General features: G+C 57.7%; 3 protein-coding genes across 7 annotated transcripts; 1 reads left to right on the top strand and 2 right to left on the bottom strand.

Annotated features, from left to right (window-relative positions):
• Positions 1-220: 220 nt before the first annotated feature.
• POLR3K (RNA polymerase III subunit K) lies at positions 221-6,495 on the bottom strand. The gene is made up of 3 exons (XM_054668090.2): positions 6,285-6,495; positions 4,388-4,475; positions 221-727 (listed from the first exon to the last, which is right to left on the bottom strand). The coding sequence occupies exons 1-3, from the start codon at positions 6,393-6,395 to the stop codon at positions 600-602; spliced, it is 327 nt and encodes a 108-aa protein (XP_054524065.1). The 5' UTR covers positions 6,396-6,495; the 3' UTR covers positions 221-599.
• A 139-nt stretch (positions 6,496-6,634) lies between these two features.
• SNRNP25 (small nuclear ribonucleoprotein U11/U12 subunit 25) lies at positions 6,635-10,234 on the top strand. Its single transcript, XM_054668089.2, has 5 exons — positions 6,635-6,865; positions 8,259-8,349; positions 8,577-8,682; positions 9,339-9,413; positions 9,887-10,234. The coding sequence occupies exons 1-5, from the start codon at positions 6,797-6,799 to the stop codon at positions 9,942-9,944; spliced, it is 399 nt and encodes a 132-aa protein (XP_054524064.1). The 5' UTR covers positions 6,635-6,796; the 3' UTR covers positions 9,945-10,234.
• Positions 10,235-10,851: 617 nt separating this feature from the next.
• On the bottom strand, positions 10,852-25,414 carry RHBDF1 (rhomboid 5 homolog 1). 5 transcript variants are annotated; one of them, XM_054668083.2, is made up of 19 exons: positions 25,286-25,389; positions 17,701-17,841; positions 17,501-17,631; positions 17,136-17,243; positions 16,385-16,598; positions 15,771-15,980; positions 15,573-15,695; positions 15,336-15,493; positions 14,597-14,851; positions 14,384-14,495; positions 14,184-14,258; positions 13,922-14,083; positions 13,232-13,332; positions 13,008-13,071; positions 12,525-12,619; positions 12,212-12,287; positions 12,042-12,142; positions 11,767-11,920; positions 10,852-11,552 (listed from the first exon to the last, which is right to left on the bottom strand). In XM_054668083.2, exons 2-19 carry the CDS (start codon positions 17,815-17,817, stop codon positions 11,133-11,135), a joined length of 2,676 nt encoding a protein of 891 aa, XP_054524058.1. In that variant the 5' UTR covers positions 17,818-17,841; positions 25,286-25,389; the 3' UTR covers positions 10,852-11,132. The 5 variants fall into 5 exon arrangements, with proteins under 5 accessions (XP_054524058.1, XP_054524056.1, XP_054524060.1 ...); XM_054668081.2 differs by having other exon boundaries at positions 17,501-17,841; positions 25,286-25,414; XM_054668085.2 differs by lacking the exon at positions 17,136-17,243 and having other exon boundaries at positions 25,286-25,409.
• Positions 25,415-25,571: the final 157 nt, after the last annotated feature.

The raw sequence follows: 25,571 nt of genomic DNA on the forward strand, positions 1-25,571 counted from the left end.
AAAAAAATGAATAAGAATAAAGAAAGAAATTGAAATCCCGGTGATTAACATTTTCGTAGCCTGTTCAAATGTAAGTGTGTAGTCTATTCTGGGATCACTGTGATTTGGGGTTCGCTTTCTACCTCTTAAGCTATTTAAAACACTGAGAAGGCAATATTGTGACTTTCATTTAAATGAAATATTCAGAATTTCGATTAAAATAAATAATAAATTACACAAGTTTACAAGTAACAGTTAAATATTTGGGACATGTACTAAGTTTTACAAACAGTACAAATATTTAAGAGTGTTGATTGGGAGTAAGGGAATGTCAACTGCCAATAAAGTGGAAGATGAAAGAATAGGACTTTACACAGAGCATATTTAGTTACGGGTCTCTGTCTCCTCCCCACACAGAAGAACTCCCAGACATTCATGACCTCATCCACCCTGCCTGGCAGATAGGCCATATTTCCTGACCCCCGGCTCTTCACCTCAAAAGGTTGATCTTTCCACCACACCAGCAGAGACCCTCAGGACACACGACTCATACTGCCAGCTAAGCATCTACCCCGAGGGACAAGGCAAGCACACACTAGGGCAGCTGGGCCATCCTGGCCCTAATCCCTCCAGCGGTGTCCACACTGAGCATTGCAGCACTTGTAGAAGGTGGTCATCGGCTCATCTGCAGAGCGGGTCTGAAGCTGCATGAAGTAAGCACGAGGATGTTCGCATTTGGGACACGGCTCTGGCAACGAGAAAAAAGAAGTGACCACATTTAAAAAAACATGATACTCATGACTGTCAAAAATAGGTATTACTTAATATGTGGGAGGCCAAGGCGGGCGGATCACCTGAGGTCAGGAGTTCGAGACCATCCTGGCCAACATGGTGAAACCCCGTCTCTACTAAAAATACAAAATTAGCCAGGCGTGGTGGCGGGCGCCTTTAATCCCAGCTACTTGGGAGGCTGAGGCAGGAGAATCGCTTGAACCCAGGAGGCAGAGATTGCAGTGAGCCAAGATCGTGCCCAGCCTACTTAATATCTTTAAAGACGGTAAAGAACCTCCCTGCTCATTTGATCCCCCTTGACAAGGGTAGATCTACAAACAGTCATGTCATTCCCACTACACTCTAACACTAAGGGAATCTGGGAGACCTGTGACTCACACACTCTCTTCCTCCCCTCCCTGAGTCCCATGATTCTTCTCAAATCCAGCTGAAGGCTGGTTGGAAACTAACATGGAAGGTGACTGTTTTGGTCCATTTTGTGCTGCTGTAACAAAATGCCTAAGACTAAGTAATGGTTAGATGGTGGAAGAGTTTTGAAGTAAATGCTGGGAAAAGCCTGCATTGTCAAGAATTGAGCATTAAGGGCCGGGCGCGGTGGCTCACGCCTGTAATCCCAGCACTTTGGGAGGCCAAGGCAGGCGGATCACGAGGTCAGGGGATCGAGACCATCCTGGCTAACATGGTGAAACCCCGTCTCTACTAAAAATACAAAAAATTAGCCAGGCGTGGTGGCGGGTGCCTGCAGTCCCAGCTACTCGGGAGGCTGAGGCAGGAGAATGGCGTGAACCCGGGAGGCGGAGCTTGCAGTGAGCCGAGATCGCGCCACTGCACTCCAGCTTGGGCAACAGAGTGAGACTCCATCTCAAAAAAAAAAAAAGAATTGAGCATTAAGGGCGATTCTGGTGTGGGCTGAAAAGAAGAGAAGAGGCCGGGTATGGTGGCTCTTGCCTGTAATCCCAGAACTTTGGGAGGCTGAGGCAGGTGGATCACGAGGTCGGGAGGTCAAGACCAGCCTAGCCAAGATGGTGAAACCCCGTCTCTACCAAAACTACAAAAATTAGCCGGGCATGGTGGCAGGTGCCTGTAATCCCAGCTACTAGGGAGGCTGAGGCAGGAGAATCGCTTGAACCCGGGCAGCATAGGTTTGCAGTGAGCAGAGATCGTGCCACTACACTCCAGCCTGGGCAAAAGAGACTCCATCTCAAAAAAAAAGCCAGGCACAGTGGCTCAGGCCTGTAATCCCAGCACTTTGGGAGGCTGAGGCCAACAGATCACCTGAGGTCGGGAGTTCGTGACCAGCCTTATCAACATGGAGAAACCCCATCTCTACTAAAAATACAAAATTAGCTGGGCGTGGTGGCGCATGCCTGTAATCCCAGCTACTCAGGAGGCCGAGGCAGGAGAATCGCTTGAACCTGGGAAGTGGAGGTTGCAGTGAGCCGAGATCACACCATTGCACTCTTCAAAGCGATTTCACTTTGAGAAACTTATCCTACACCTGACAGAAATGGCTTCAAACACTCTATTTCTGACATTAGGTAAAAAGATTTTTTTTTTTAGACAGTCTCACTCAAGCTGGAGTGGCATGGTCTCGGCTCACTGCAACGTCCGCCTCCTGGTTCAAGCAATTCTCCTGCCTCAGCCTCCTGAGTAGCTAGGACTACAGGCACGCGCCACTGAGCCTGGCTAATTTGTTTTTTGTTTTTTTTTGAGACGGAGTTTTGCTCTTGTTGCCTGGGCTAGAGTGCAATAGCACGATCTCAGCTCACTACAACCTCCGCCTCACAGGTTCGAGCGATTCTCCTGTCTCAGCCTCCCAAGTAGCTGGGATTACAGGCAGGCACCACCATGCTCAGCTACTTTTTGTATTTTTAGTGGAGACGGGGTTTCACCATGTTGGCCAGGATGGTCTCGATGTCTTGACCTCGTGATCCGCCCACATTGGCCTCCCAAAGTGCTGGGATTATAGGTGTGAGCCACCGTGCCAGCTGCTAACTTTTTCACATAGCAGATTTGTATGTTCTTTTTTTTGACAGAGTTTCGTTCTTGTTGCCCAGGCTGGAGTGCAATGATGCAATCTTGGCTCACTGCAACCTCCACTTCCCGGGTTCAAGCGATTCTCTTGTCTCAGCCTCCCGAGTAGCTGGGATTACAGGCGCTGCCACCACGTCTGGCTAATTTTTTGTATTTTTAGCAGAAACGGGGTTTCACCGTGTTAGCCAGGCTGGTCTCGAACTCCTGACCTCAGGTGATCCGCCCGCATTGGCCTCCAAAAGTGCTGAGATTGCAGGCGTGAGCCACCACACCCAGCCTATATGTTCTTTTATAGGGGAAAACCACAGTACTAACCATCAGTTATCTCTCTCACCTCTCAATATAACTTACATTTAGGGTCTTCCCCTTTCCTCTCCTGGCCACATCTATCTCTACCAGACATGCAACAAACATGTATTTTACCCAATCTGCAGTTTAATGCTCACTGGTATTAACTTCTAAAAATCTATATTAGAAGCATGTATTAGTCCGTTCTCACACTGCTATGAATACCTGAGACTGGGTAATTTATATAGAAAAAAGGGGTTTTGTTTGTTTGTTTTGAGACAGAGTCTCACTCTTGTCACCGAGCCTAGAGTGCAGTAGTGTGATCTCAGCTCACTGCAACCTCTGCCTCCTGGGTTCAAGCAATTCTCGTGCCTCAGCCTCCTGAGCAGCTGGGTCTTCAGGCGAGCGCCACCACACCCGGCTAATTATTTTATCTTTAGTAGAGACAGGGTTTCGCCATGCGGGCCAGGCTGGTCTGGAACTCCTGACCTCAAGTGATCTGCCTGCCTTGGCCTCCCAAACTGCTGGGATTTACAGGCGTGAGCCACGACACCCAGCCAAGAAAAGAGGTCTAATTTACTCACAGTTCTGTGTGGCTGGGGATGCCTCAGGAAACCTACAATCATGGCAGAAGGAACCTCTTCACAGGGCAGCAGGAGACAGAATGAGTGCGAGCAGGGGAAACACAAACGCTTATAAAACGATCAGATCTTGTGAGAACTCACTCACTATCAGGAGAACAGCACGGGGGGGGGAACCTCTCCCATGATTCAATTACCTCCCACTGGGCCCCTCCCAGGACACCTGGGGATTACGGAAACTATCATTCAAGATGAGATTAGGGTGGAGACACAGCCAAACCATATCAAACGAAAGAACATACTTTTTTCCTTAGACTCTTATTTTTATTAATCTACTCATCGTTGCCATTATCAAAGCTATCACCTGTTGAGTGCCTCTTATATACCAAGCACGGTATAATTCACTTTATGCTCTCGCGGTCTACGAATATGGATTAGCCCCAGAGAAGTCAAGAGACCCAAGGAAGGTCCTACAACAATACAAGGTTGCCCTGAGAATCTGACCCGGGCCTGTATGACTCCAAGGCTGGCACAAATATTGCTTGTCTGACAGATTATTAAACAGTAACAAACACAAATAAATTATTCAAGAACCATTTTCTATTTTTAGAAACCTACATCATTTATATGACATCATAGACTCTGCCATGCAGTGGCATCAACAGCCTCATAATTATCCACAGTTTAGCAGCTGAAACAGTTTTCCCTCTTACCTGCAGTAGAGTCAACATTCTCCCAGGCAGCTGCTCCACCAAGCACATCATCCACTTCTTTCAGTTTTGGGTACTTCCGATTTGTTACCTAACAAAAACAACACTTCAGACTCCAAGTAACTGAATAGCGCAAACTTGGGCTGCCAAACCTTAAATTTCAGGATTACATAAGAGTTCACTCGGCTGGGCGTGGTGGCTGACACCTGTAATCCCAGCACTCTGGGAGGCCGAGGCGGGCGGATCACGAGGTCAAGAGATCGAGACCATCCTGGCTAACACGGTGAAACCCCGTCTCTACTAAAAATACAAAAAATTAGCCCGGCGTGTTGGCGGGCGCCTGTAGTCCTAGCTACTCAGGAGGCTGAGGCAGGAGAATGGTGTGAACCTGGGAGGCGGAGCTTGCAGTGAGCGTTGTTGGCACCACCGCACTCCAGCCTGGGCGACAGAGCAAGACTCCATCTCAAAAAAAAAAAAGAGTTCACTCTTCCCATAGTTTCAAACTCCAAACTCCCACAACACAGTACAAACTGGAGTAGCATGCAAACATTAAGACTGACGTAGCACCAACATATTCTAACTGCTAAAAAGTAAAGGTATTCTGGCCAGGCGTGGTGGCTCACGCCTGTAATCCCAGCACTTTGGGAGGCCAAGGCAAGCGGATCACCTGAGGTCGGGAGTTCGAGACCAGCCTGGCCAGCGCGGTGAAACCCCGTCTTTACTAAAAATACAAAAATTAGCCGGGGATGGTGGCAGGCGCCTGTAATCCCAGCTACTCGGGAAGCCGAGGCAGAAGAATTGCTTGAACCCGGGAGGCAGAGGTTGCAGTGAGCCGAGATTACGCCATTGCCCTCCAGCCTGGGAAACAGAGCGAGACTCTGTCTCCAAAAAAAAAAAAAAAAAAAAAAAAAAAAAAAGGCCGGGCGCGGTGGCTCACGCCTGTAATCCCAGCACTTTGGGAGGCCGAGGCAGGCGGATCACGAGGTCAGGAGACCGTCCTGGCTAAGACACGGTGAAACCCCGTCTCTACTAAAAATACAAAAAAATCAGCCGGGCGTGGTGGCGGGCGCCTGTAGGCCCAGCTAATTGGGAGGCTGAGGCAGGAGAATGGCGTGAACCCGGGAGGCAGAGCTTGCAGTGAGCCGAGATCGCGCCACTGCACTCCAGCCTGGGCGACAGAGCGGGACTCCGTCTCAAAAAAAAAATTAAATAAATAAATAAAATAAATAAAATAAAGAAAGCACACAATACATTACATAATATATTAGGAGGTAATAAGCCCTATGGAAACAATTACAAAGGGAAGGAGGATAAATTGGAAGGAGGGGCTGAAATTTAAAATACGGTAAAGACAAGACCAATGAGTAAGGTGGCGATCGAGGGCAAGAGCGAACTGAGCAACACCAAGTGCAAAGGCCCTGCTAGCACCATGTGCACGATGAGAGATCGTCCAGGAGGCGGTGTTGATGCGGCAAAGGGCGACAGGAAGCGCATTAGGACTTGAAATCGGAGACGCACGCAGGGGAGGGGGTCAGTGTCGGAACCTGGTAGGCCCTGGGAGAACTCCGGCTTCTCGTCTGCGTGAGCTGGAGAAGAGCCGAAGGTTTCTGCGCACAGCACGGACCTGTGTGCCTCAGCTTTAAGGAAATCACCGTGGCCGCCGCTGTGAACGCAGAGAAGGGCGCAAGCGTGGGAGCAGGAACCCAAGGAGGTGGGAAACGGTGGGGCTTTCTGAGTGTATTGGAAAGTAGAGCCCACAGATCTGCTGCAGACCAGAAAGGGGCGCGAGAAAGAGCGGACAGAGGCAGACGCCGGGGCTGGCGGCGATGGAGCAGCAGTCGGAGGAAGCGGAAGGCCTGCGAGAGTCGCCCGCGGCCCAGCGCCGGCCTTCGGGTCCCACCTTGCGGGTGATGTTGTGCACGTAGGGACACGTGTTGCAGGCGAAGCGGTGGCAGCGTTGTCCCTCCTCCACGATCAGCCCGTTCCCGCAGCCGGGGCAGAACAGCAGCATGGTCTCGAACTCCGCAGGCTCCAACTCCCGGCAGCTCCCACTGCCGCTCAGCGCCGATGCGCCGCCCGCCTCGAGCTCACATTGGTCCTGGCAGCCTTCCCGCCACACCTACCAACCAATAGACAGGGCGATTCCGCGCTCCCAGCACTGCTGCCGGCTGTCTCGCACTTGTCATTGGTCACTGCAGCCGCCCCACCCCCCGGCGCGCCAATGGCTGGGCGGCCTCGCTGGGGCGGGCCGCAGTTCCTGCGCGTGCGCGCTTGGCCTCCCTAGTGCGGGCTGGCAGTGCGGGCAGAGCCCGGCTGAGAGGTGCGGCCCTGGAGGAGACGGAGGCCGCGGGTGGGCCCGAGGCGCAAGAGGAAGATGAGGACGAAGAAGAGGCGCTGCCGCACTCCGAGGCCATGGACGTGTTCCAGGAGGGTCTGGCTATGGTGGTGCAGGACCCGCTGCTCTGCGATCTGCCGATCCAGGTGCGTGCGGGCGGGGGCTGGGGGCGCGGGAGTCGTTCCCCGGGGGGCCGGGCATCCGGGCGCCGGCAGCCTCCGAAGGTGCTGGTGGGAGGCTGCGGCCCAAGGCTGGGGAAGGCGCCTCAGGGCGTAAACGAGGGTTTTAACCTTGGCCGGGCGCACTCGCCTGGGGCGCGAAGCTTAAAGAGGAACCAAAAACCTCATTAGTGAGTGACATTAAATGACATTTTAATGTAATTGTATTTAGGGGGCTCGGGGGACAGGGTCTTGCTGTGTTGCCCAGGCTGGAGTGCAGTTTTGTCCTCCTACCTCAGCCTCCCGAGTAATTGGGACCCCAGGTGCGCGCTACCACACCCGGCTAATTTTTAAATTTTTTGTACAGAGGGAGTCTCACTATGTTGCCCAGGCTGATCTGAAACTCCTGGGCTCAGGCGATCCTCCTGCCTCGGCCTCCCAAAATGCTGGGATTATAGGTGTGAGCCACCCCCCGGCCTGTAATACCTTTAAAAGTCAAAGTTGATGCAAAAAAAGAGCCTACAGTAAACGAAAAAGCTTAGTTTTAAATAAGAGCAAGATTAGTAGTACTGATTGTTCCATTTGCCTCAAGCGTCAATCATGTGTCAAAGCGTCAGTATCATGCTTTGGGACGATACTGTCTTTTTATTTATTTATTTGAGACTGAGTCTTGATCTGTTTCCAGGCTGGAGTGTAGTGGTGCGATCTCGACTCACTGCAACCTCCCCCTCCCGGGTTCACTACAGGCACGCGCCACAACGCCCGGCTAATTTTTTGTATTTTAGTAGAGACGGGGTTTCACCATGTTGGGCCAGGATGGTCTTGATCTCCTGACCTCATGATCCGCCTGCCTCGGCCTCCCAAAGTGCTGGGATTACAGGCGTGAGCCACCACGCCCGGCCAATTTTAAATGTTTTATATTTTGCTCATCATGGATATTTTAATTGCCTTGTATTTCTTAAATGTTGTATTAAAATATTTATTGTTATTACCGTTTTTTGCTGCCCCGGTAAATTTTGCACACCTGCCTTACTCAGTCCCGAGCCCTGGCCTGGGTCCTGATGATCAGGGATATACTCAGGGTGAACTGACAGGCCCCTACCCACCCCTGGGGGCAGGTCCTCATGTGAGTTTATTCTCTTGCCTGTTTCTTAGCACCTCTTTCCCCCAGAGACTCTGTCCACTATGGACATTAAAATGTGAGTGGAGCATGAGATTGGGGCTCTGATGAATTGGGAAACCGTAACATACAGGCAACCACCCTTCCTTGCCCTTCGTAAAATGGAGCACCACTTTTTGGCCACTATCGGCTTGTTCTTTGTTGTTGCTCAAGGTGGTAAGGAGAGCCAGGTTTCCCACTTCTGCCCTTGCTCTTTTGTAGGTTACTTTGGAAGAAGTCAACTCCCAAATAGCCCTAGAATACGGCCAGGCAATGACGGTCCGAGTGTGCAAGATGGATGGAGAAGTAATGCGTAAGTGCTGCCCTCCTCCCTTCAGGTTATGTGGTCCAGGCTTTCACAGCAGGAAGATGTAACAGTGCTGGTCAGCCTGCTCAGAAACTCACAGGCCATGCCCAGGGGTACTGGGACAACCACAAACCTGCCCTGTGCACAGAGGTGTTGGTTCCTTTCCTGCCATCGGAGGCTGTGGCTTTGGGTTCTCACCATGGATCTTCTCCCATCTGTGTCCGTGGTTGCAGCCGTGGTTGTAGTGCAGAGTGCCACAGTCCTGGACCTGAAGAAGGCCATCCAGAGATACGTGCAGCTCAAGCAGGAGCGTGAAGGGGGCATTCAGCACATCAGCTGGTAAGTGGAACAACATTCCCTTCATTATAGCCCTTCCTGGGGCTAGTGCCCTTCTTGGCACTGTCACCAGGCACCACCTGGAAACAGCTCTCAGCTCTGCATGAGTACAGCACCACTGAAGTGATGAGCTCCCTGTCACAAGAGTGATGAGCTCCCTGTCACAGACAGTGCGGGTCGTTCTGTGCCTGGGACTCCTGCCTCGGCCATCCCCAACATTCTGCTCTTCCATCGGCATCACCCCATCCGAGCTGCTGGGTATCTTCACTTGGGGACACTGTCGGGAATTTCCAGTGTGTCTGGAAGTGGCCTCCCTAGTTATGGATGGTACACCTGTAGGGGCTCCCATCCCCTTGTCACCTGGGTGCTGTCAGCCCTCACTCTCCTATTGGATCAACTGTCCTGTTCACTGAGTCTCAACACTGTCGCCTGTTGCATTAGCAAGGTTTGTTTGGCCAAGCCGCCCCAGACAGCCCTCTGAGAACAGAGCCTCCTTGTAGCTGCCTCAGACCCAATTTGCACATTGTACAGAACAGCCCAGGTAGGGAGGACAGCTGCCCCAGGTCCCATAGGGCTGCATGCCTCAAGCCCACGTCATGCAGAGCCACTCAGCTCACCCTGCTCAGGGCATGTGGTTTACCTGCGTTCCCCTCTTGCAGGTCCTACGTGTGGAGGACGTACCATCTGACCTCTGCAGGAGAGAAACTCACGGAAGATAGAAAGAAGCTCCGAGAGTAAGTGCCGGCCACATCCTGAGCCGTAGGGCACGGCTGTTCTGTTGCCCCTTAGTCCCCCATGCTCTGCCAGAGGGCTGCGGCTCCCTCTCCGGAGATAACACCTTCCTCCAAGGAGCTTCCTTGGGGCCCTCCCCACTAGGAGAATGGCAGGCAGAGGGCACCTGGAGGGGCCTTGCTGCTTCCCACCAGTGGCAGCTTAGGGCTACACAGTGCCAGGAGGGAGGAAATCAGAGTGGGCATGGAGGCGAAAGGCTGTGACTCTATCAGACACTCAGTTCCCTGCCCCAGGGACTTGTGAGTCGGAGTGCTTCTGGGTCTGAGAGAGGATGGCCACTGCCACTTCCTGGCCTTCCCAGAAGCCACACGCCTCCCCTCTGTTGTTTCTTCGTGGTCCTCCACAGCCTCAGGAGGGGAGTCACAGATGTGTCCTTCTGTAGGGCAGGTGCTTTATGCCTTTCCTTCTTTTTCAGCTACGGCATCCGGAATCGAGACGAGGTTTCCTTCATCAAAAAGCTGAGGCAAAAGTGAGCCTCCAGACAGGACAACCCTCTTCATCCCTGGTGGCTGAGCTTTTTCCCAGCAGGAATGGGTCCTCGAGTCATCGTGCCTCTTTCACAGAAAGGACGTTGTGGTGGCCTCACCCCAGGCATGCCCAACAGGAACTGTCAGCATCAACCTGGGGGCCCTCAGGACTAGGACAGGGTGAGCCAGTGCTCCCTCCTTTCATGTACTTGGCCTGAGACTGGGTCCAAATTCCCTAGTCACATGGCAGACCCACGGCCTGGCCCAGTGTATAAAATAAACCTGTTTGCTTCTTAGTTTGAAAAGTAAAAAGCCACAGTAACCTGGGTAGCAAAGACTGAGATTGCCCCATCACAGAGGTGAGTTAAGGGGAGAGAATTGGTACAGGCGAGTCCTATAGTCCAAGATGGCACCACACCACCAAAGCCTTGAGGCCACACCACTCCCCAAACCACACAACTGTGTTACCATGATCTCCACGGCAAGGAGGAAATAAAAGCAGAGCTGCTTTAGGGTTTGCATCCTGGAGCTCACGGTGGCAGCGAGCACAGCACAGCTGTGTGTGGGCCCTCCAGCCTCAGCCTTTAGGGTTCCCTGCAGCAGGTTCCGTGGACAGGGAGGGAGTGTGGGGTGGAAGTTGGAGCTGCTAAGGGTGGGGGCGGGGTGCTTCCCAGCATGTGGGGAGGGTGGGACAGCACATCCCTAGGTCCCTGTCCCAGCGTCGGCTACCAGCCACTCTAAGGAGAAAGAGCAAGGTGCACGTGCCTGGCTGAAGGATTTCACTGGGAAGTGAAAGAGCCCGTGACTGTATCTGACACTCAGTTCCCTGCCCGGGTGAGTCAACCACAAGGGGCCCGCGGGACCTCCCTCCACAGCTTCCAGCCAGAAACGAAGAAGGATAGGGAAGCCCTGGTCAAGTTAATGGCAGCTAAAACGCTCCCAGTCCATTTATTGGCCACATGAGGTGGTCGTCAAGAAACAAGCTAGAAGGTTATGACAGGAAGTAGTATAATAAATGCCCGGCAGTATGAGGGGTTCAACAGAAGTGAACAAGGCACAAGAAAGAGGTCTGTGTTCCGGAAACAGGCCAGTCCTCACATGGAGCAGGTGACTCCTGTGAGCCTGTGAGGCTCAGGGCTGTCGTGTCTGGCTCTGGCCTGCTGGAGCATGCGGCCGCTGGAGCCCGCAGCCAGCTCAGTGGAGCTGAGCGTCCAGTTCGTACTTCTCACAGAACTTGTCAGTGAAGGGGATGCAGGTGAGGAACTCACACCACTCACAGCGGACAGGATAGACGTAGAAGAGGACCACCAGGCCAGCCAGGAGGCCCAGGAAGACCACCTGAAAGATGATGATCTGGCAGCGTTTCCGGTACAGGTCGAACTTGCCAAAGCTGATGTAGGGCAAGAAGGCGAAGGAGAGGAAGAGGCCACTGATGAACCCCGAGATGTGGGCAAAGTTGTCAATCCACGGCAGCAGCCCAAAGGTGAAGAGGAAGAGCACCACAGCCAGCAGCTTGAAGAAGGCACGCCAGGGCCGCGCCAGGATCTGCCAGCTCTGGAAGAGCTCCACGAAGAGGCAGGCCAGGATGCCAAACTGGGAGCCAGCAGGACCCACCTGGGGGATGGTTGGGGTAGCTGTAAGGCCGTGGGGCTGGGCAGGCCCCCTGGACCCAAGGCCTCATCTTTCTGCCCCACTTCCCATGGCCCAGAGCATATTGGGACCGAGGATCCAACTGGAGATGCTCCCAGACTCAGTGCTCGATATGGACAGGTTCACAGCAGGCTGCAGGTGCACACGGGAGGATCCCCACCCTGAGGGCCAGCCTTACCTCTGCTCGGTATGGCAGGAAGATGGCACTGGCCAGGTTGCCGGTGACACCACTCAGCAGGTAGATGATGGCTATGCGGTGCCAGCCTGCCAGCTTCTCCAGGTCCCGCAGGACAGTCATCTGGAAGCAGATGGACACCAGGCAGTGCAAGATCCTGTAGTCAGTAGCAGGCGGGGGTCGGGAGACATTCAGCAGGGAAGTGACCTCTCTGCCACCCCCAGCCAGCCAATCCTGAGGACCCTGACACCCCCCACCCGGCCCACAGTGTCACTTGCCCGGCGTGCAGGAAGAGGGATAGCCACAGGCGGTAGAACTGGTCAGGCACCTCGGGGTTGAGGAAAGGCAGGAGCCCACACACATCATCCATGCAGTGCACCTGCGCAGAGCAGCATATCAGCATCACAGCAGCTGGGGGAGGGGAACGACGGACACTCTGCAGACCTACCTGAGAGCAGAGCGTGGCCTCCTCATGGAAGTAGCCCCTCATGAAGTCACAGTACTCCCGGGAGGTGATCTCACACCTAGAAAGGCAGGCCAGGGTTCGGAGACTGCTGCCTTGCAGAGGGGGATTGCTGGCATCCAGGGCGAGTTTCAGCCGCACCTACCCACCTTTGTTGGCCCCAAGGAAGTCCAGACCCCCTCTAACCCCACACCCTTGGTATACTGGGTTATTTCAGGATTTGGTTAGGGAGAAGGCAGGCCCTAGGGCGATGCTCTGAGCCCAGAGACCAGCTGCACTCGCTGGCATGCACACGTACCTGCCCTTGGTGCCAATGCAGCAGGGCCGTCCTGTGATGACACAGTCCATGTGGGGATGGTTGGTGTGGTTCCCGGCGCTGTTTTTGGTGCAGATCTGGGTCACAAATGAGGACGAGCTGGGTCAGGGCCTCCCCCAACCTTTGGCCCCACACCACGTTTGGGGGTAGAGGCAAAGACGGGTGGGCTCATAAAGCAGAAAACGGTGTGGCTTCCTTGACTTCAAGCAGGCCACCACACTGAGTCTCTATCAAACTGGAATAATGTCACTTGACCTTTCAAGTCTCCATCTAGTTCTCTTGATCTACTTGCTCAGAGGGGCAGGCGCTGGTTGATGGACAGGCTGTGCAAAGGTCAGGTGCACAGCCTCTGAAAACGTGAGGTGGTCCCATGATGGGAATCTCTGGTATCACCAGTGGGTGGGGTGTGGCATTCTCCCCCGCATGACACGGAGGGCTCCCTAACAACCCCCAACTGCAGCTCACCGGCCACTTGGTGATGTCTTCTGGCCACTCATGAGGGTCTTCGGAGGAGGGCTCATCACACACCCTGCATGAGCCAAGTATGTGGTCAGACCCGGCTTCGAGCCCCTAGCATTGGCACCCTTCCAGCCAAGTCACCAACAAGAGGAGCCCCTACACCCTCTGCACCACAGCCCCCGGGGAAGGTGTGGACAAAGGCAGGTGAGAGAGCTGCCAGCAGGACTAACCTGGGATCCTGGTGGCAGACAGAGCCAAACTGTCTCTTGTGGCCCGCAAGCTCTGGGGCGCTGGGATGGATGGGCCACTTCACCCACACTGCCAGCGTGGACTGTGGGAGGGGGACACAGGGTCAGGTCCAGTTGGGTCAGGGCAATGAGGGGCACGCAGGGAGTCAGGAGTCGAAGGCAAAACCACTGAGCTCTTCCCTCCGCTTCTACAAGTCACCCCCACTCTTGAGATGCACGTGCATGTTGGAAAAGACTCTTACAAGGAGTTTGACAGCATAATTCCTGTTAGCTGAAAATCAGAAACAACCTCTGTGTCCTAAATCAGGGAACTGGTATGGACTATGGCACTTCCACATAAGATGATGTGATGAAAGTTGGGATGAATTTTTTTAAAAGTTGCTTAGTGGAAAAGAGGCAAATACCACTTATGTAAGCCTTAAGACACATGCTGGAAGAGTACACCCAAATCAAAAGACCAAATCAGATGATGGTCTACGGGGCGAGGAGCTGGAGATGGGCGAGGGTGGGGATAAGGAGGAATGAATTTGACAAGAAAGGCCTTGCGCGTAAGGACGGCGGGATGTGCCAGGAACGAGGGCGAAGGATCACTCTGCCGAGTCTATCTGAAGTCTGAAGGAAAGAGCGAACACGGGGCAGACGAGGGCGGGAGTCCAGGGCGGGGAAACGCACCGAGCACTCCTCCTCCGAGGTCTGCACGCAGCCCGACCTGTCGTTGCGCACGCAGCAGGCGGAGTGCTTCTCGCGCTCGCGCGCTGAGCGGATGAAGCTGTGCACCTGCGGGTCCTGGCGCATGCAGGGCGAAAACTTGGCGCCCAGGTGGATGAGGGCCTCCTGCGGGCGAGGGAGACGGGCAGCCGCAGTCCAGGCCTCCCGCCCGCCGGGCACCTGCCGGTCCCGCCCCCGCCAGCCCCGCCCCCAGCCCCGCCCTCACCGAGCTGGGCCCGATCCAGAAGTTCTCCTGCTGCACGTACTTGACGTTCTCGTAGACCCCGCGGTTCCGCAGCACCTGGGAGGTTGGGGAGCGGGATCAGACGGGCCCCGACTCTGGCCCTCTCCTCCCAGAGCGGGTCGGGAGGGGGTCCAGTGCCCAGACTCCACTCGTCTGGGCCCAGTGAAGGCACAGGGGCTCACCGAGTCCACCGTTTCATGCTGCGAGAAGCCCACGGGCGCGATGCCATAGATGCACACGGCTAGAATGGTGACGAGCGAGTGCACGAAGGTAAGCCAGTAGGTGAAGAAGGGCCTGCGGGGTGGAGCGTCAGCGGGGGCCTCATCCCCAACCCGGAGCCCCCACCCTCCCCCAGGAGCCTCCATCCCAACCCAGGCCTTGCCTGCCACGCCTACCTGTGGTCGTCCATGTCCTCGATCTGGCGCTTGACGAAGCTGTCGATGCGCTTGCGGTAGGTGCGGTTGGTGAGCCGTCCCACCATGCCCAGCCCATACGGCCGCTTCTCCCGGGCGAAGAGCTTGCGCACCGGCACCGCGATACGCTGGCCCCGTCGCGGCCCCGCGGTGCTCACCACCTCCTGTCGGAGCCGCACCTTGGGCTGCGGGGCTGCGGCGCCCTCCTTCTGCTTCCGCCAGCCTCGCTCCAAGGGCCTGGAGGGAGCCGGCATTCACCTCCCGCCCCAGCCCCGCAAACTGCTGCAGTCCCTCCCCGGGGGCACCAGGGCACCCTGTCTCTATCCTGGCGAATATGCTGCGCAAGTCGCCCGGCATCTGCCTTCTCCTTGCCAGTAAAAAAGCAACGCTGCGGGCCTCCGGGGATGGCAGGGAGCTGGAACGGGGACACACTGACTTCTGCAACTCAGCAAGTATCACCTCTGTCACCTCCGCCTCCCCGTTGGATTCTGCCCAGCCCCTGGGTTCTAAGATTGCTGTCCCATTCCACAGGCAAGCCATGAGACGGGGGCCATGCCCAGCCCTGCGTCTCCCACCCCTGGTGGCCAGTGAGTAGTGAGTTCCCAGTCCCTGAGGCTACGCCTTCCATCGCCCACAGAGGTGAATGCCGATACTGGCCCAGCTGTTCCTGACGGGCCCCCGGGGTCTCTCTCTGCCCCCCTTCCCTGCCTGCCGCACTCACAGCATCAGGTGGCTGCGCTCAAGCTCGCTACGGTCCAGGGCCCCGCCGGTGAGGTCCGCCTGCTCCGGTGCCTTCTCCCAGTCCTTTAGCGCTGCCTCCGATGGGGACTCGAAAACTTCATCTGGGTATGTGGACAGCTCTTCATGGAGGATACCTTCCTGAGCAAACACATGAGGTCAGGGTGGACACGGGGAGGAAGGGAACGGGGGGTGGGGGGACGCCCTGGGCACTTCTTACCCGGGCAAAGAAGGATGTGTCCAGCTCATCGGGGAAATCAGTTGTGTCCTCCTCCAGAAAGCTAGCTGGAGTGAAGCTTCGACGCTGTGCCCGGCGAAAGGTGCCATCCCTGACGGAGCGGCCCTGGGGACGGGGAAGTGAGCGTGAGACCCGGCTGCTGGGTCGGCCCCCAACCCCACCTGTGGCCCCTGCACCCACTTTCATCAGTGCCGCGGCCGCCCGGAAGCTCATCTTGGCCACCGACTCTCGCTTGCGTCGCCGCGGGAGCCGGTGGAAACCTGAGCGGGAGCTGGAGAAGGAGCAGAGGGAGGCAGCACCCGGCGTGACGGGAGTGTGTGGGGCGCTCAGGCCTTCCGCAGTGTCATCTGCCACGCGGAAGGCACGGCCACGGGCCAGGGGGTCTATGATCTGGAGGAGGGGAGGAGATGCTGGAGTCAGGACCATGGGGGCTCCTAGCTCACCCAGAGGCACACAGGCCTTGCAAAGACAGCGTGACTGCTGCTCCCGACTCCTCACGGGCCCCTGGACAGCTCTATGGCCACCACTCCCACCCCACGGCACCTAGAGGTCCTGCCTGGAATGCTCTCCCATCCAGACACTGGCCCCCTGGTGCAATCCCAAGACCATGTCCCCATCCCAAGGTACCCCTTCCCAGAGACTGTTTCAGGTGCCTTCACGAGCAGACTGTCTGACTGCCCTTCCAGACTGTGAGCTCCCAGAGAGTCCCTTCTGCTCAGGCTGGCTGTGTCCGCAGCCCCAGCCCCTGAGAGCGGAAGGAGGGGCCTGCAGGAGGCAGCAACAGGCAGGCATACCTTCTGCATGCCCAGCTGGCATGGCCCCACGTAGAGTGGGGGTGGCGTCTCGGTGCTGGTCAGCGACACGTTGTCCTGGCTGGGCAGGTCCAGCTCCCGGAGGACCTGGGGCTTCAGCTTCCCGTAGCGCTGGCTGCAGTGACGGATGCTCTTGCGCTGCCATTTCTGGGTGCTGTCACTGTCCTTACTCACTCCAAACCAGTCGGCGGTCCCCCTGGCATGGCAGGGACTCAGCGAGGGGCAGCCAGATCGCCCCCTCCCAGGCAGGGGACTTCAAAGGCCCTCCTCCGGGGCAGCATGCCCTGCCCCAGGCCTGCAGTCACTCCAGGGGCCAGGGTCTGGGTGGGCAAGGTCTAGTAAGAGGATGAGTGGGTTCCGGCCACCCCCTGAACTGTTAGCCAACTCCAAGTTTCCACTAGACCGCAGCTGGCAGGCCTTGCCCGGTTGAGTGCTTCATAGAGGCCCTCACCCCACCATCCTGAGGGGCAGTTGAGGGGAGGCACTGAGTCCAGAGAAGGAGCTGAGAGCTCAACCCGAGAGAGCTTGGCCCCAGGACGCCACAGAGCTCAGACAGCAGGTGCTTACGGGCCCAGGCAGGCTGTCCACAGCACTTGGACATGCAAACAAAAACACTGCCAGCACCTGCCGTTAGGAGCCCCAGGGAATGCCAACCACACTGGCAGCTCCCAAGAGGCCGCATGCCAAGCACATGCCAGAAAACACCAACACACTCATGACCTGTATGAGATACCTGAGCAGGGACCAAGAGAGAGACTGGCGCTGTGGGAAGGCCCTGCGGGCAGCCCGGGGACCCAAGAGGGGCAGAGTGTGGACACGCCCGAAGCGTACTTGTCGGCTGCTAAGAGGCAAGAGCATCCGGATGGTGGAGACAGAGAAGGAGAGAGTGAGTGCTGAAGAGAAGGGAGTGGAGCAGGGTAGTGGGGTGAGAGCGGTCAGTCTCCAGAACAGGAGGAGGGCAAGGGGATGTGGGGACCGAGATGGAGGAGGAAGCTGAAACAGGAGGGCCCTTGTTCTCATTCCCATCCTCTGTGTACCTGCCTCTGCCCCACCAGCCCCCAGCTCCCACCCCATGGAGCAGCTGGGCGGTGTTGGTACCTGCGGATGGTCTGTGTGATGGACGTCTGGCGTTGCAGCACCGGCCGCCGGAACTCATGGTGGGGCGAAGAGATGTGGGCTGTCTCGGCTGGCATACTCACACTCCTCAGGAAAGCCTGTCGCCTCAGGGGCTGGGCAACAGGGTCACGGTGAGGGTACTGGACAGGGGGCACCCACAGTCCCTGCAGGCCAGGGCCTACCTGCAGGAAGCTGGGCTCTTCTGCCGTCAGGGGCACCGCAGAGGGAATGTCCAGCTTTAGCCAGGGTGGCTTCTTGCGCTGCAGGCTGCTCGTGCTGTCCCTGCGGGCCTCACTCATGGTTCCTGGCAGAGCAAGGCAGGCCTGCGGGGCATGGTGTGTTATTCAATAATGACAACGCTGACATCTGAAGATTCATTGCACCCAGACCCAGGAGGAGGGAGAAGCAGTGATGAGCCCAACCGTGGCGCTCATGTCCCCCATTGTCAGAGCACTACTGTGTGCTCAGCACCGACTTTCTCTGTGCCTGCCTTGTTCATCCCAGCAGACAGTGCTGGGCACAGCCTAGGTCCTCAGACAACATAAGTCCATGGGACAACTATCTGAGCACACACTATGGTCAGGATACTGCTCTAGGTGCTTGAGGCACATTGGTGGAGAAACGAGACAAAATCCCTGCCCTCCTGGAGCTTACCGTCTAGACAATAAACTTTTTAAATGAGTGAATGTACTGGTTAAAAGATGCTAAGTATGATGGGCGGGGGGAAGCAAACTAGGGTTGCTTGACAGGAGGCAGTGAGGCCTCCCCATGAAGTAACATCTGAGCAAAGGCTTGAAGGAGGGGAGTGAGCACAGCTGGGGTTGCAGGGGTTTCCACACACAGGACACAGCTGATCTGAGGTCTCCGTGACAGGAGGCTCACCCTAGTCTGTGCCCAGGGCAAATCTCACACCTGTCTTACCCAGGCCTCACCCTCTTACCCACCAAGACTTCCAGTCCAGGGACAAAGGGCCCACTATGCACATGACAGCCTGTAAGGGGTGTGTGATCGGTCCAGTGCATAGAGTCACCACATTCAGGAAAGAGGGTGACACAGCAGCAGCTGGTGGCCCCAGGCTCCTGGGCACAAATGACTTTCCAGAAACCACCTGGGCGCAGACACCGTAGTGACCACCAGGTGGCGCCACGCGCCCAGAAACAGCAGTGAGGCGGCTCGGTGCCGGGGCTGCAGGGCATTGCATGCTTGGCTCTACCATGACATGCCAGGCACAGGGCCAGGGCCCAGGGGAAGGCCCCAGAGCAGATAGGCCAGGGTTCGATTCTGGCCACCACTGCCTGGCCATATGACTACGACTCCATTTCCCCCTTACACCTTCCTGGCAGACCTGCAGCTGTCCCCAACCCAGGGGGACCACACCGCGATTCCAGTGGAGACCCAGATTGAGAAGGGCCCCTGAGCATGACACGAGACAGATAGTGGAGGGCTGGCCAGAGCTGAAGCAATTTTGGACAGAAAACCCCAAATTCCTCAGCCTCTTTAAAGAGCTGCAGCCTCTGACAGGCTCGGAGCCGCTGGGTCTGCAACCCACCCACTAAGGCCCCAGAAATGGCTTTCACTCACAGGTCTCCCTCTCAACTGCTTGGAGGAAAGCCCCACCTATGCTGTACAAATAGGGAAACTGAGGCCAGGAAACACAGGCTTGCCTTGCTCACGGTCATATATGGAGGGCAGCACAATTAGAGACAGCCCAGGGTGCTGCTCACAGCTCCAAATGGTCTTATGCCAGCCAGGGACAGGCCTGGGACAGAGCTCACGGCTCCTTCCGACCCTGTACTACCAGGGAAAGGCTGGGAATGCTGCCCACAGCCCCTACTGGTCCTACAGGGACCAGAACAGACACAGGTGGGAGGGGGTACTTCAGGGATGCCTTCTGCTGGCTCTTACCCCACCCCTCACGCTCCAGCCCCTTATCTGAGCTGACTGTGCACTTCAGGTCCCAGGTGAGAGCTGGGGGGCAAAGCTTTGGGGCACTCCCCAGGCATGGTGCCCAGGGATCATTCCATCCACATGGCCCCCTAAGGCTGAGTTCCTGTCCCTGGCCCATACTTGGCCTGGAATCAGGGGCAAGAGCCAAGGGCAGCAACTCCACATCACTGGGAAATCCCTCCAGGGCCCCTCACCCATGCAGAGCCCCAGAGTGCAACAGGTTCGGACAGAAAGGCATCCTAACTGAGAACTGGGTGGGTCGAGGTCCCTGTGGGAACTGCACCAGGAGACCCCTCTGCATCTGACTCGTGGCCCAAACCCAGCCCAGACCTGCGTGTCCTGGATACGGCCCAGCCACAGCGTGAAGGGGTCACAGCTAGACTTCCTCATTGTCCCCCAGCCCTCCCTCCACAGGGTATACGGACTGCAGTACCATCACCCTGCTGGTAAGGAATAGCCAGGAGGGGCCACCTCTGAGTCTCAGACGCTAAGGCTGGAATTTCAGACAGCATCAGGCACGTTGGGAAGGCAGGTGGTGCTCGGCAAGGGGCTTCCGGAACCCACAGTGCTGGGACAGCATTCTGAGTACACTCCCAGCATGTTCTCACCCAGAAAATGGACGAATGCTCTTAGTGAGGCCATTATGCGGGCCAGAGAGGAGCAGGGCCCAGCGTAGAGACTGGGGCCACTGCCAGGAATCAGCAGGCTGAATCCAGGGGGCCAGCCTCTCCAGGAGTCTCCACCTGTGCCCAGCAGCACTAGGCGACATCCAGCTGGTTCTTCACTCAGGAGTGTGAGTGACCTTTGCCAACAGAGACCGTTGCCAGCTGATGGGCTCACACACATCCATGACTTCCCTGGCTCCTGCTCTCCGCTGCTCCTCACACCTGACTCCCTCCCATCTCAGAGCCCTGCAAATGCGCTCTGCCCACCCTCCCCTGTGTTGGAGGACCTGCAGCCTCAGGCTGCCCTACTACCCAAAGGCGGTCCTTGGCCTGGATCCCTGGGCACAGCACAAGGCAGGAGTTCATTCACATGTGTATGGGCCACTGTCCTGTCACTGCTGCCTCCACAGTGCTCAGGACTGGCCTGCTCTGAAGCCACCGCTGGGTAGACACTGATCACTGAACAACGCAGGCCATTGGGTCCCTAATCTGGGGTAACAGAGGATTCCTCAAGATGACCTCTCAGCTGGGAAGAGGAGCTGTCTGGCATGAGCGGATGCAAGCAGGAACAGTTAGGGGGTGAGAAGAGCTGAGAGCTGTGAGTGTGTACGGGGAACCTGACCTCCCCAGGACTGTCTCGGCCGGGGACCACAGTCGGCCCCAGGAACCTCCCCAGGACTGTCTCAGCCGGGGACCACAGTCGGCCCCAGGAGACAGTAGAGTGCTCAGCTCATGAGGGAGGCACCAGCCGCCATGGCTCTACATCCAGGTCTCCTGGGGTTCCCACCTCCACAAAAACCCCTGCTGCTAGGAGTGCAGGCAGGAGGGGACCTGAGAACCGACAGTTATAGGTCCTGCGGGTGGGCAGTGCTGGGTGTTCTGGTCTGCCCCACCCCTGTGTGCCTAGATCCCCATCTGGGCCTCAAGTGGGTGGGATTCCAAAGGAAGAGCCGGAGTAGGCGTGGGGAGGGGCAGGCCCAGGCTGGACAAAGAGTCTGGCCAGGGAGCGGCACATTGCCCTCCCAGAGACAGTGGCTCAGTGTCCAGGCCTTCCCCAGGCGCACAGTGGGCTCTTGTTCCCAGAAAGCCCCTCGGGGGGATCCAAACAGTGTCTCCCCCACCCCGCTGACCCCTCAGTGTATGGGGAAACCGTGGCCCACGGAAGGCCTGACTGCCTGGGGTCACACAGCATCTGAGTCACTGCAGCAGCCTCACAGCTGCCAGCCCAGGCCCAGCCCCATCAGGAGACACCCAAAGCCACAGTGCATCCCAGGACCAGCTGGGGGGCTGCGGGCAGGACTCTCGATAAGGCTGAGGGACGAGGAGGGTCAAGGGAGCCACTGGCGCCAGGCATGCTGACGTCCCCTCTGGCTGCCTGCAGAGCCTGGTGTGGAAGGGCTGAGTGGGGGATGGTGGAGAGTCCTGTTAACTCAGGTTTCTGCTCTGGGGATGTCTGGGCACCCATCAAGCTGGCCGCGTGCACAGGTGCAGGGAGAGCCAGAAAGCAGGAGCCGATGCAGGGAGGCCACTGGGGACAGCCCAGGCTGATGCTTGGGCCCCATGTGTCTCCACCACCTACAACCCTAAGCAAGCCTCAGCTTTCCCATCTGGAAATCAGGGGTCACAGCAGTGCCTGGCACAATAGCAGCGGCTGACTCCATCACAGGGTGGTGTAGCCTGTGGGTACTTGGCACTCTCTGAGGGGCAGGAGCTGGGGGGTGAAAGGGCCCTAGAGCATATGCAGCCCTGGGGACACCTGGGGACAGAACCCTCCAAAGGTGTCGAGTTTGGGAAGAGACTAGAGAGAAGCTCTGGCCAGTCCAGGCATAGACAGTGGCCACAGCCAGTGGAGAGCTGCATCCTCAGGTGTGAGCAGCAACCACCTCTGTGCTCAGGCCTGCCCTGCACACTCACAGGACCATGCTGGCAGGGACAACTGGCAGCGGAGTTGACTGCCAACCCCGGGGCCAGAACCATCAAGCCTGGGCTCTGCTCCGCCCAAGGAACTGCCTGCTGCCGAGGTCAGCTGGAGCAAGGGGCCTCACCCCGGGACACCTGCCCAGACATGTCCTCAGCTCACCTGAGCCTCATCCCAGGAGGATGTGGCTCCTCCAGCATCCCCACCCACACGCTGCTCTCTGACCCTCAGTCTTCTGTTTGACTCCTAATCTGAAGCTCAACCCTAGATCTCCCTTGAGAAGGGGGTCACCAGCTGTCTGGCAGCCCAGCCTCCAGGTCTTCTGGATTAATGAAGGGAAAGTCACCTGGCCTCTCTGCCTTGTCTATTTATGGCATCATGCTGAGAATGATATTTGCTAGGCCCTTTGCAAACCCCAAAGTGCTCTTCAACCCTCCCAGTGAAGCCTCTTCTTTTCTGTGGAAGAAATGAGGTTCAGGGTGGAGCAGGGCAGGCCTGAGACCTTTGCAGGGTTCTCTCCAGGTCCCCAGCAGGACAGACTGGCACCCTGCCTCCCCTCATCACCCTAGACAAGTAGACAGAACAAGAGGTTCCCTGCTACAGGCCATCTGTGAGGGAAGCCACGTTAGGGCCTGGAGACACAGGAATCCCTGAGGGCCTGACCTGTGAGGGTCGTGCACAAAGGGGCCAGCACTTGGCGGAGGGGGGAGGCACTGCCCCAAGGCTCAGCTGGCAAATGTGGCACAGGGGTCACCAGAGCTAAACCCCTGACTCAGTTGGGTCTGACAGGGGCTGACATGGCAGACACAACCAGGAATCAGGGGACACCAAGTGCAGCTCAGGGCACCTGTCCAGGCCACACAGTCAGAAAGGGGATGGCAGCAAGGACTTAGCTACACTAGATTCTGGGTGTAAACTGCCTGGTAAGCTGGTCACTGCTAGTCCCCAGTCTGGAGTCTAGCTGGGTCTCAGGAGTTATGTGAAAACACCCTCCCCAGGCTGGAGGTGGGAGAGGCCCACATCCCGTGCACACGTCTGGCCAGAGGACAGATGGGCAGCCCAGTCACCAGTCAGAGCCCTCCAGAGGTGTCCCTGACTGGCCCTACACACATGCACCCAGGTGCCCAGGCACCCTTGGGCTCAGCAACCCTGCAAGCCCCTCCCAGGACCCACCAGAAGCAGGATAGGACTGGAGAGGCCACAGGAGGGAAACCAAGTCAGAGCAGAAATGGCTTCGGTCCTCAGCAGCCTGGCTCAGCTTCCTCAAACCAGATCCTGACTGATCACACTGGTCTGTCTAACCCCTGGGAGGGGTCCTCTGTATCCATCTTACAGATAAGGAAACTGAGGCTCAGAGAAGCCCATCACTGCCTAAGGTCCCAGAGCCTATAAGGGAGCTCAAAGCCTTGGGCCAGGTCTGCCCAGGAGCTGCGGTAGAAGGGACCCTGTCTGCAGACCCCCAGAAGACAAGGCAGAGCACCTGGGTTCTTGAGCCTTGTGGCTGTGGACGGCTGTCAGACCCTTCTAAGACCGCTTGCCACCTGCTCCATCAGGGGCATCTCAGTTGAAGAAGGAAGGACCCACCCCCAAAATCGTCCAACTCAGAAAAAAAGGCAGAAGCCAAGGAATCCAATCATTGGGCAAAATGTGATCCTGGCACAGACACTGAGGTGGGGGAACTGGAGCCGGTGTGGTGGGGGAACTGGAGCCGGTGTGGCGGAGGCCCTCACAGCCAAGAGCAACTGGGGGTGCCCTGGGCAGGGACTGTAGCTGGGAAGATCCTAGGGGAGGGCCTGATGGTCCCTGAAAGGCAGGGAAGACCTGGGCAACTCCCCCTAAACCAAGAGCGCCCCCTAGAAAGTCAGCTCCCCAAGGTGGGGACCGGCCAGCTCATGAGGGGTGCTGGTTGAGGGGCCTGCTTGTGCAACGGAGGCCACCCAGCCAGTGAAAGCTACTTGGAAGGGCTGGGAAAGGGTCTGAGGCCCCTTCAATCTGGCACCACCAGACTCCCACGCACTCCATTTGCCCCTGCCCCATTCTCAGGAAAAGGGGCCCGGCTTGCCCAGAATGACCCCTGGTGGCAGGGGGCTCCGCCTCAGGGACCCCTTGAGCCCCAGCCAGCTGCTTGGTCCCCAGCTTCTGCCCACCCTTGGGGTGGGGGCTAGGAGGTTGGGGTTAGCTCCACAGGGGTGGGGAGAACCCAGCCTGGGACTGGCCAGGCATCTAGCTGGGTCAAACCTGAAGAGCCAGTTTCATCCTTGAATCTTCTCCCGGTCTCCAACTGGAAGTCCCGTTGGCGGGTGGGAGTTCCCAGGATAGAAGGGCCTCCAGACCTAGGCCCCACCCACCGGGACAGACACACACATTCACCATCTCAAGCGGCACACACAGAAGAAACTCTGGTCAGGACCGCCTGGGTTGGAAGCAGGCCTTGGGGGGCCAGGGAAGATCCCCTGCCCATTCCCCACCCAGCCCCACAAACATGCCCCCAGCATGACAGACAACCAGGCCCTCTGCCAATGCCCTGAGCATCTGGGGTCTGGCTGTCACCCCAGCTGGGAGAAGGCCTGTCCCCGTTGGCCTCTGCGCACAGAGTGAGAGTCTGTCTTCGGGAGTCGCTCCCAGCCCACCCTGGAGCTTCGATGTTTACAGATGGGGGAGTCAGTGTCGTGGGGCAGAAGGCGGAGTCAGTCCCCCACCCCCAGCTCCACGGCTCCTGCTATTCCCATCGGTGAGGGCAGCTGGGACAGGGACCATCCCGCCCAGAGCTGGAGTTTCAACTCGGAGACACCACCCACCGGTCGTGGCCGGGAAGGAAAATGCAGTGGGGGGAGTTTAGAGGGACCTGGGGCACCCCCGGACTCTAGACTCCCGCTCCTGGGACCCTCAGCTGCTGGGCGGGGGCTGGAGCCGAGCTGTCCGGCCCGGCCAGGCCGCTGGGACTGCTAATCCGGCCACGGGCTATTTTTGCGGCGCGCCGGGCTAGGAATCCGGGGCTGGGCCGCCTCCGCGGGCGACTCGGGAAACTCCAGGAAGAAAAGCCCGGCCGCCCCAGCGGGGCCTCGCCGCGATCCCTCCCCAGCCCCGGCCCCAGCCCCGGCCCCGGCCCCGACACGGCCCCGGCCGCTCTGAGCAGCTCCGGCCACGGGGTGCTGAGGACTCGCCCCGCGCTCCGGGGACGCAGCCCCGGAACCCGCCCGCCCCCGGAGCCCTGCGCTCCCGGCCGCGCTCACTCACTGCCGCCGCCGGGGGTCTCTGGGGGGTCCTGAGGGCGCCGGGGAGGAGGGGCTGCCGCCGCTGGCCGGGAGGGCGCCCGCGCCGAGTCCCCGCCCGCCCGCCGGTCCGGCCCGCCCGGGAATGCCAAGGAGCGAGGGGCGTGCGCGCCGGGGGCGGGCCCGGCCGGAGCGGGGCGGTCGCGCTGACTCAGAGCTCAGGAATGCGCGCCGCCCGCCTGCCCGGCCCAAGTCACCTCCTCCCGGAAGGCCGCTGGGCTCCCTGCTCTCCAGTGTCCGCCCGCGGGGAC

Source organism: Pan troglodytes, chromosome 18, assembly GCF_028858775.2.
Source record: "Pan troglodytes isolate AG18354 chromosome 18, NHGRI_mPanTro3-v2.0_pri, whole genome shotgun sequence".
Lineage (NCBI taxonomy): Eukaryota > Metazoa > Chordata > Mammalia > Primates > Hominidae > Pan > Pan troglodytes.

What these genes read in the sequence shown, in the direction of transcription:
- POLR3K (XM_054668090.2), bottom strand. Translation starts at nt 6,395, where the DNA reads ATGCTGCTGTTCTGCCCCGGCTGCGGGAACGGGCTGATCGTGGAGGAG. An exon ending in TGCACAACATCACCCGCAAG is followed by an intron (nt 4,476 to 6,284) that starts GTGGGACCCGAA and finishes TGTTTTTGTTAG; the next exon opens with GTAACAAATCGGAAGTACCC. An exon ending in GAATGTTGACTCTACTGCAG is followed by an intron (nt 728 to 4,387) that starts GTAAGAGGGAAA and finishes TCTCGTTGCCAG; the next exon opens with AGCCGTGTCCCAAATGCGAA.
- SNRNP25 (XM_054668089.2), top strand. Translation starts at nt 6,797, where the DNA reads ATGGACGTGTTCCAGGAGGGTCTGGCTATGGTGGTGCAGGACCCGCTG. An exon ending in GGCATTCAGCACATCAGCTG is followed by an intron (nt 8,683 to 9,338) that starts GTAAGTGGAACA and finishes CCCCTCTTGCAG; the next exon opens with GTCCTACGTGTGGAGGACGT. An exon ending in GATAGAAAGAAGCTCCGAGA is followed by an intron (nt 9,414 to 9,886) that starts GTAAGTGCCGGC and finishes CTTCTTTTTCAG; the next exon opens with CTACGGCATCCGGAATCGAG.
- RHBDF1 (XM_054668081.2), bottom strand. Translation starts at nt 17,817, where the DNA reads ATGAGTGAGGCCCGCAGGGACAGCACGAGCAGCCTGCAGCGCAAGAAG. An exon ending in TCTGGATCGGGCCCAGCTCG is followed by an intron (nt 14,084 to 14,183) that starts GTGAGGGCGGGG and finishes CCTCGCCCGCAG; the next exon opens with GAGGCCCTCATCCACCTGGG. An exon ending in CCTCGGAGGAGGAGTGCTCG is followed by an intron (nt 13,333 to 13,921) that starts GTGCGTTTCCCC and finishes CCCCTCCCACAG; the next exon opens with TCCACGCTGGCAGTGTGGGT.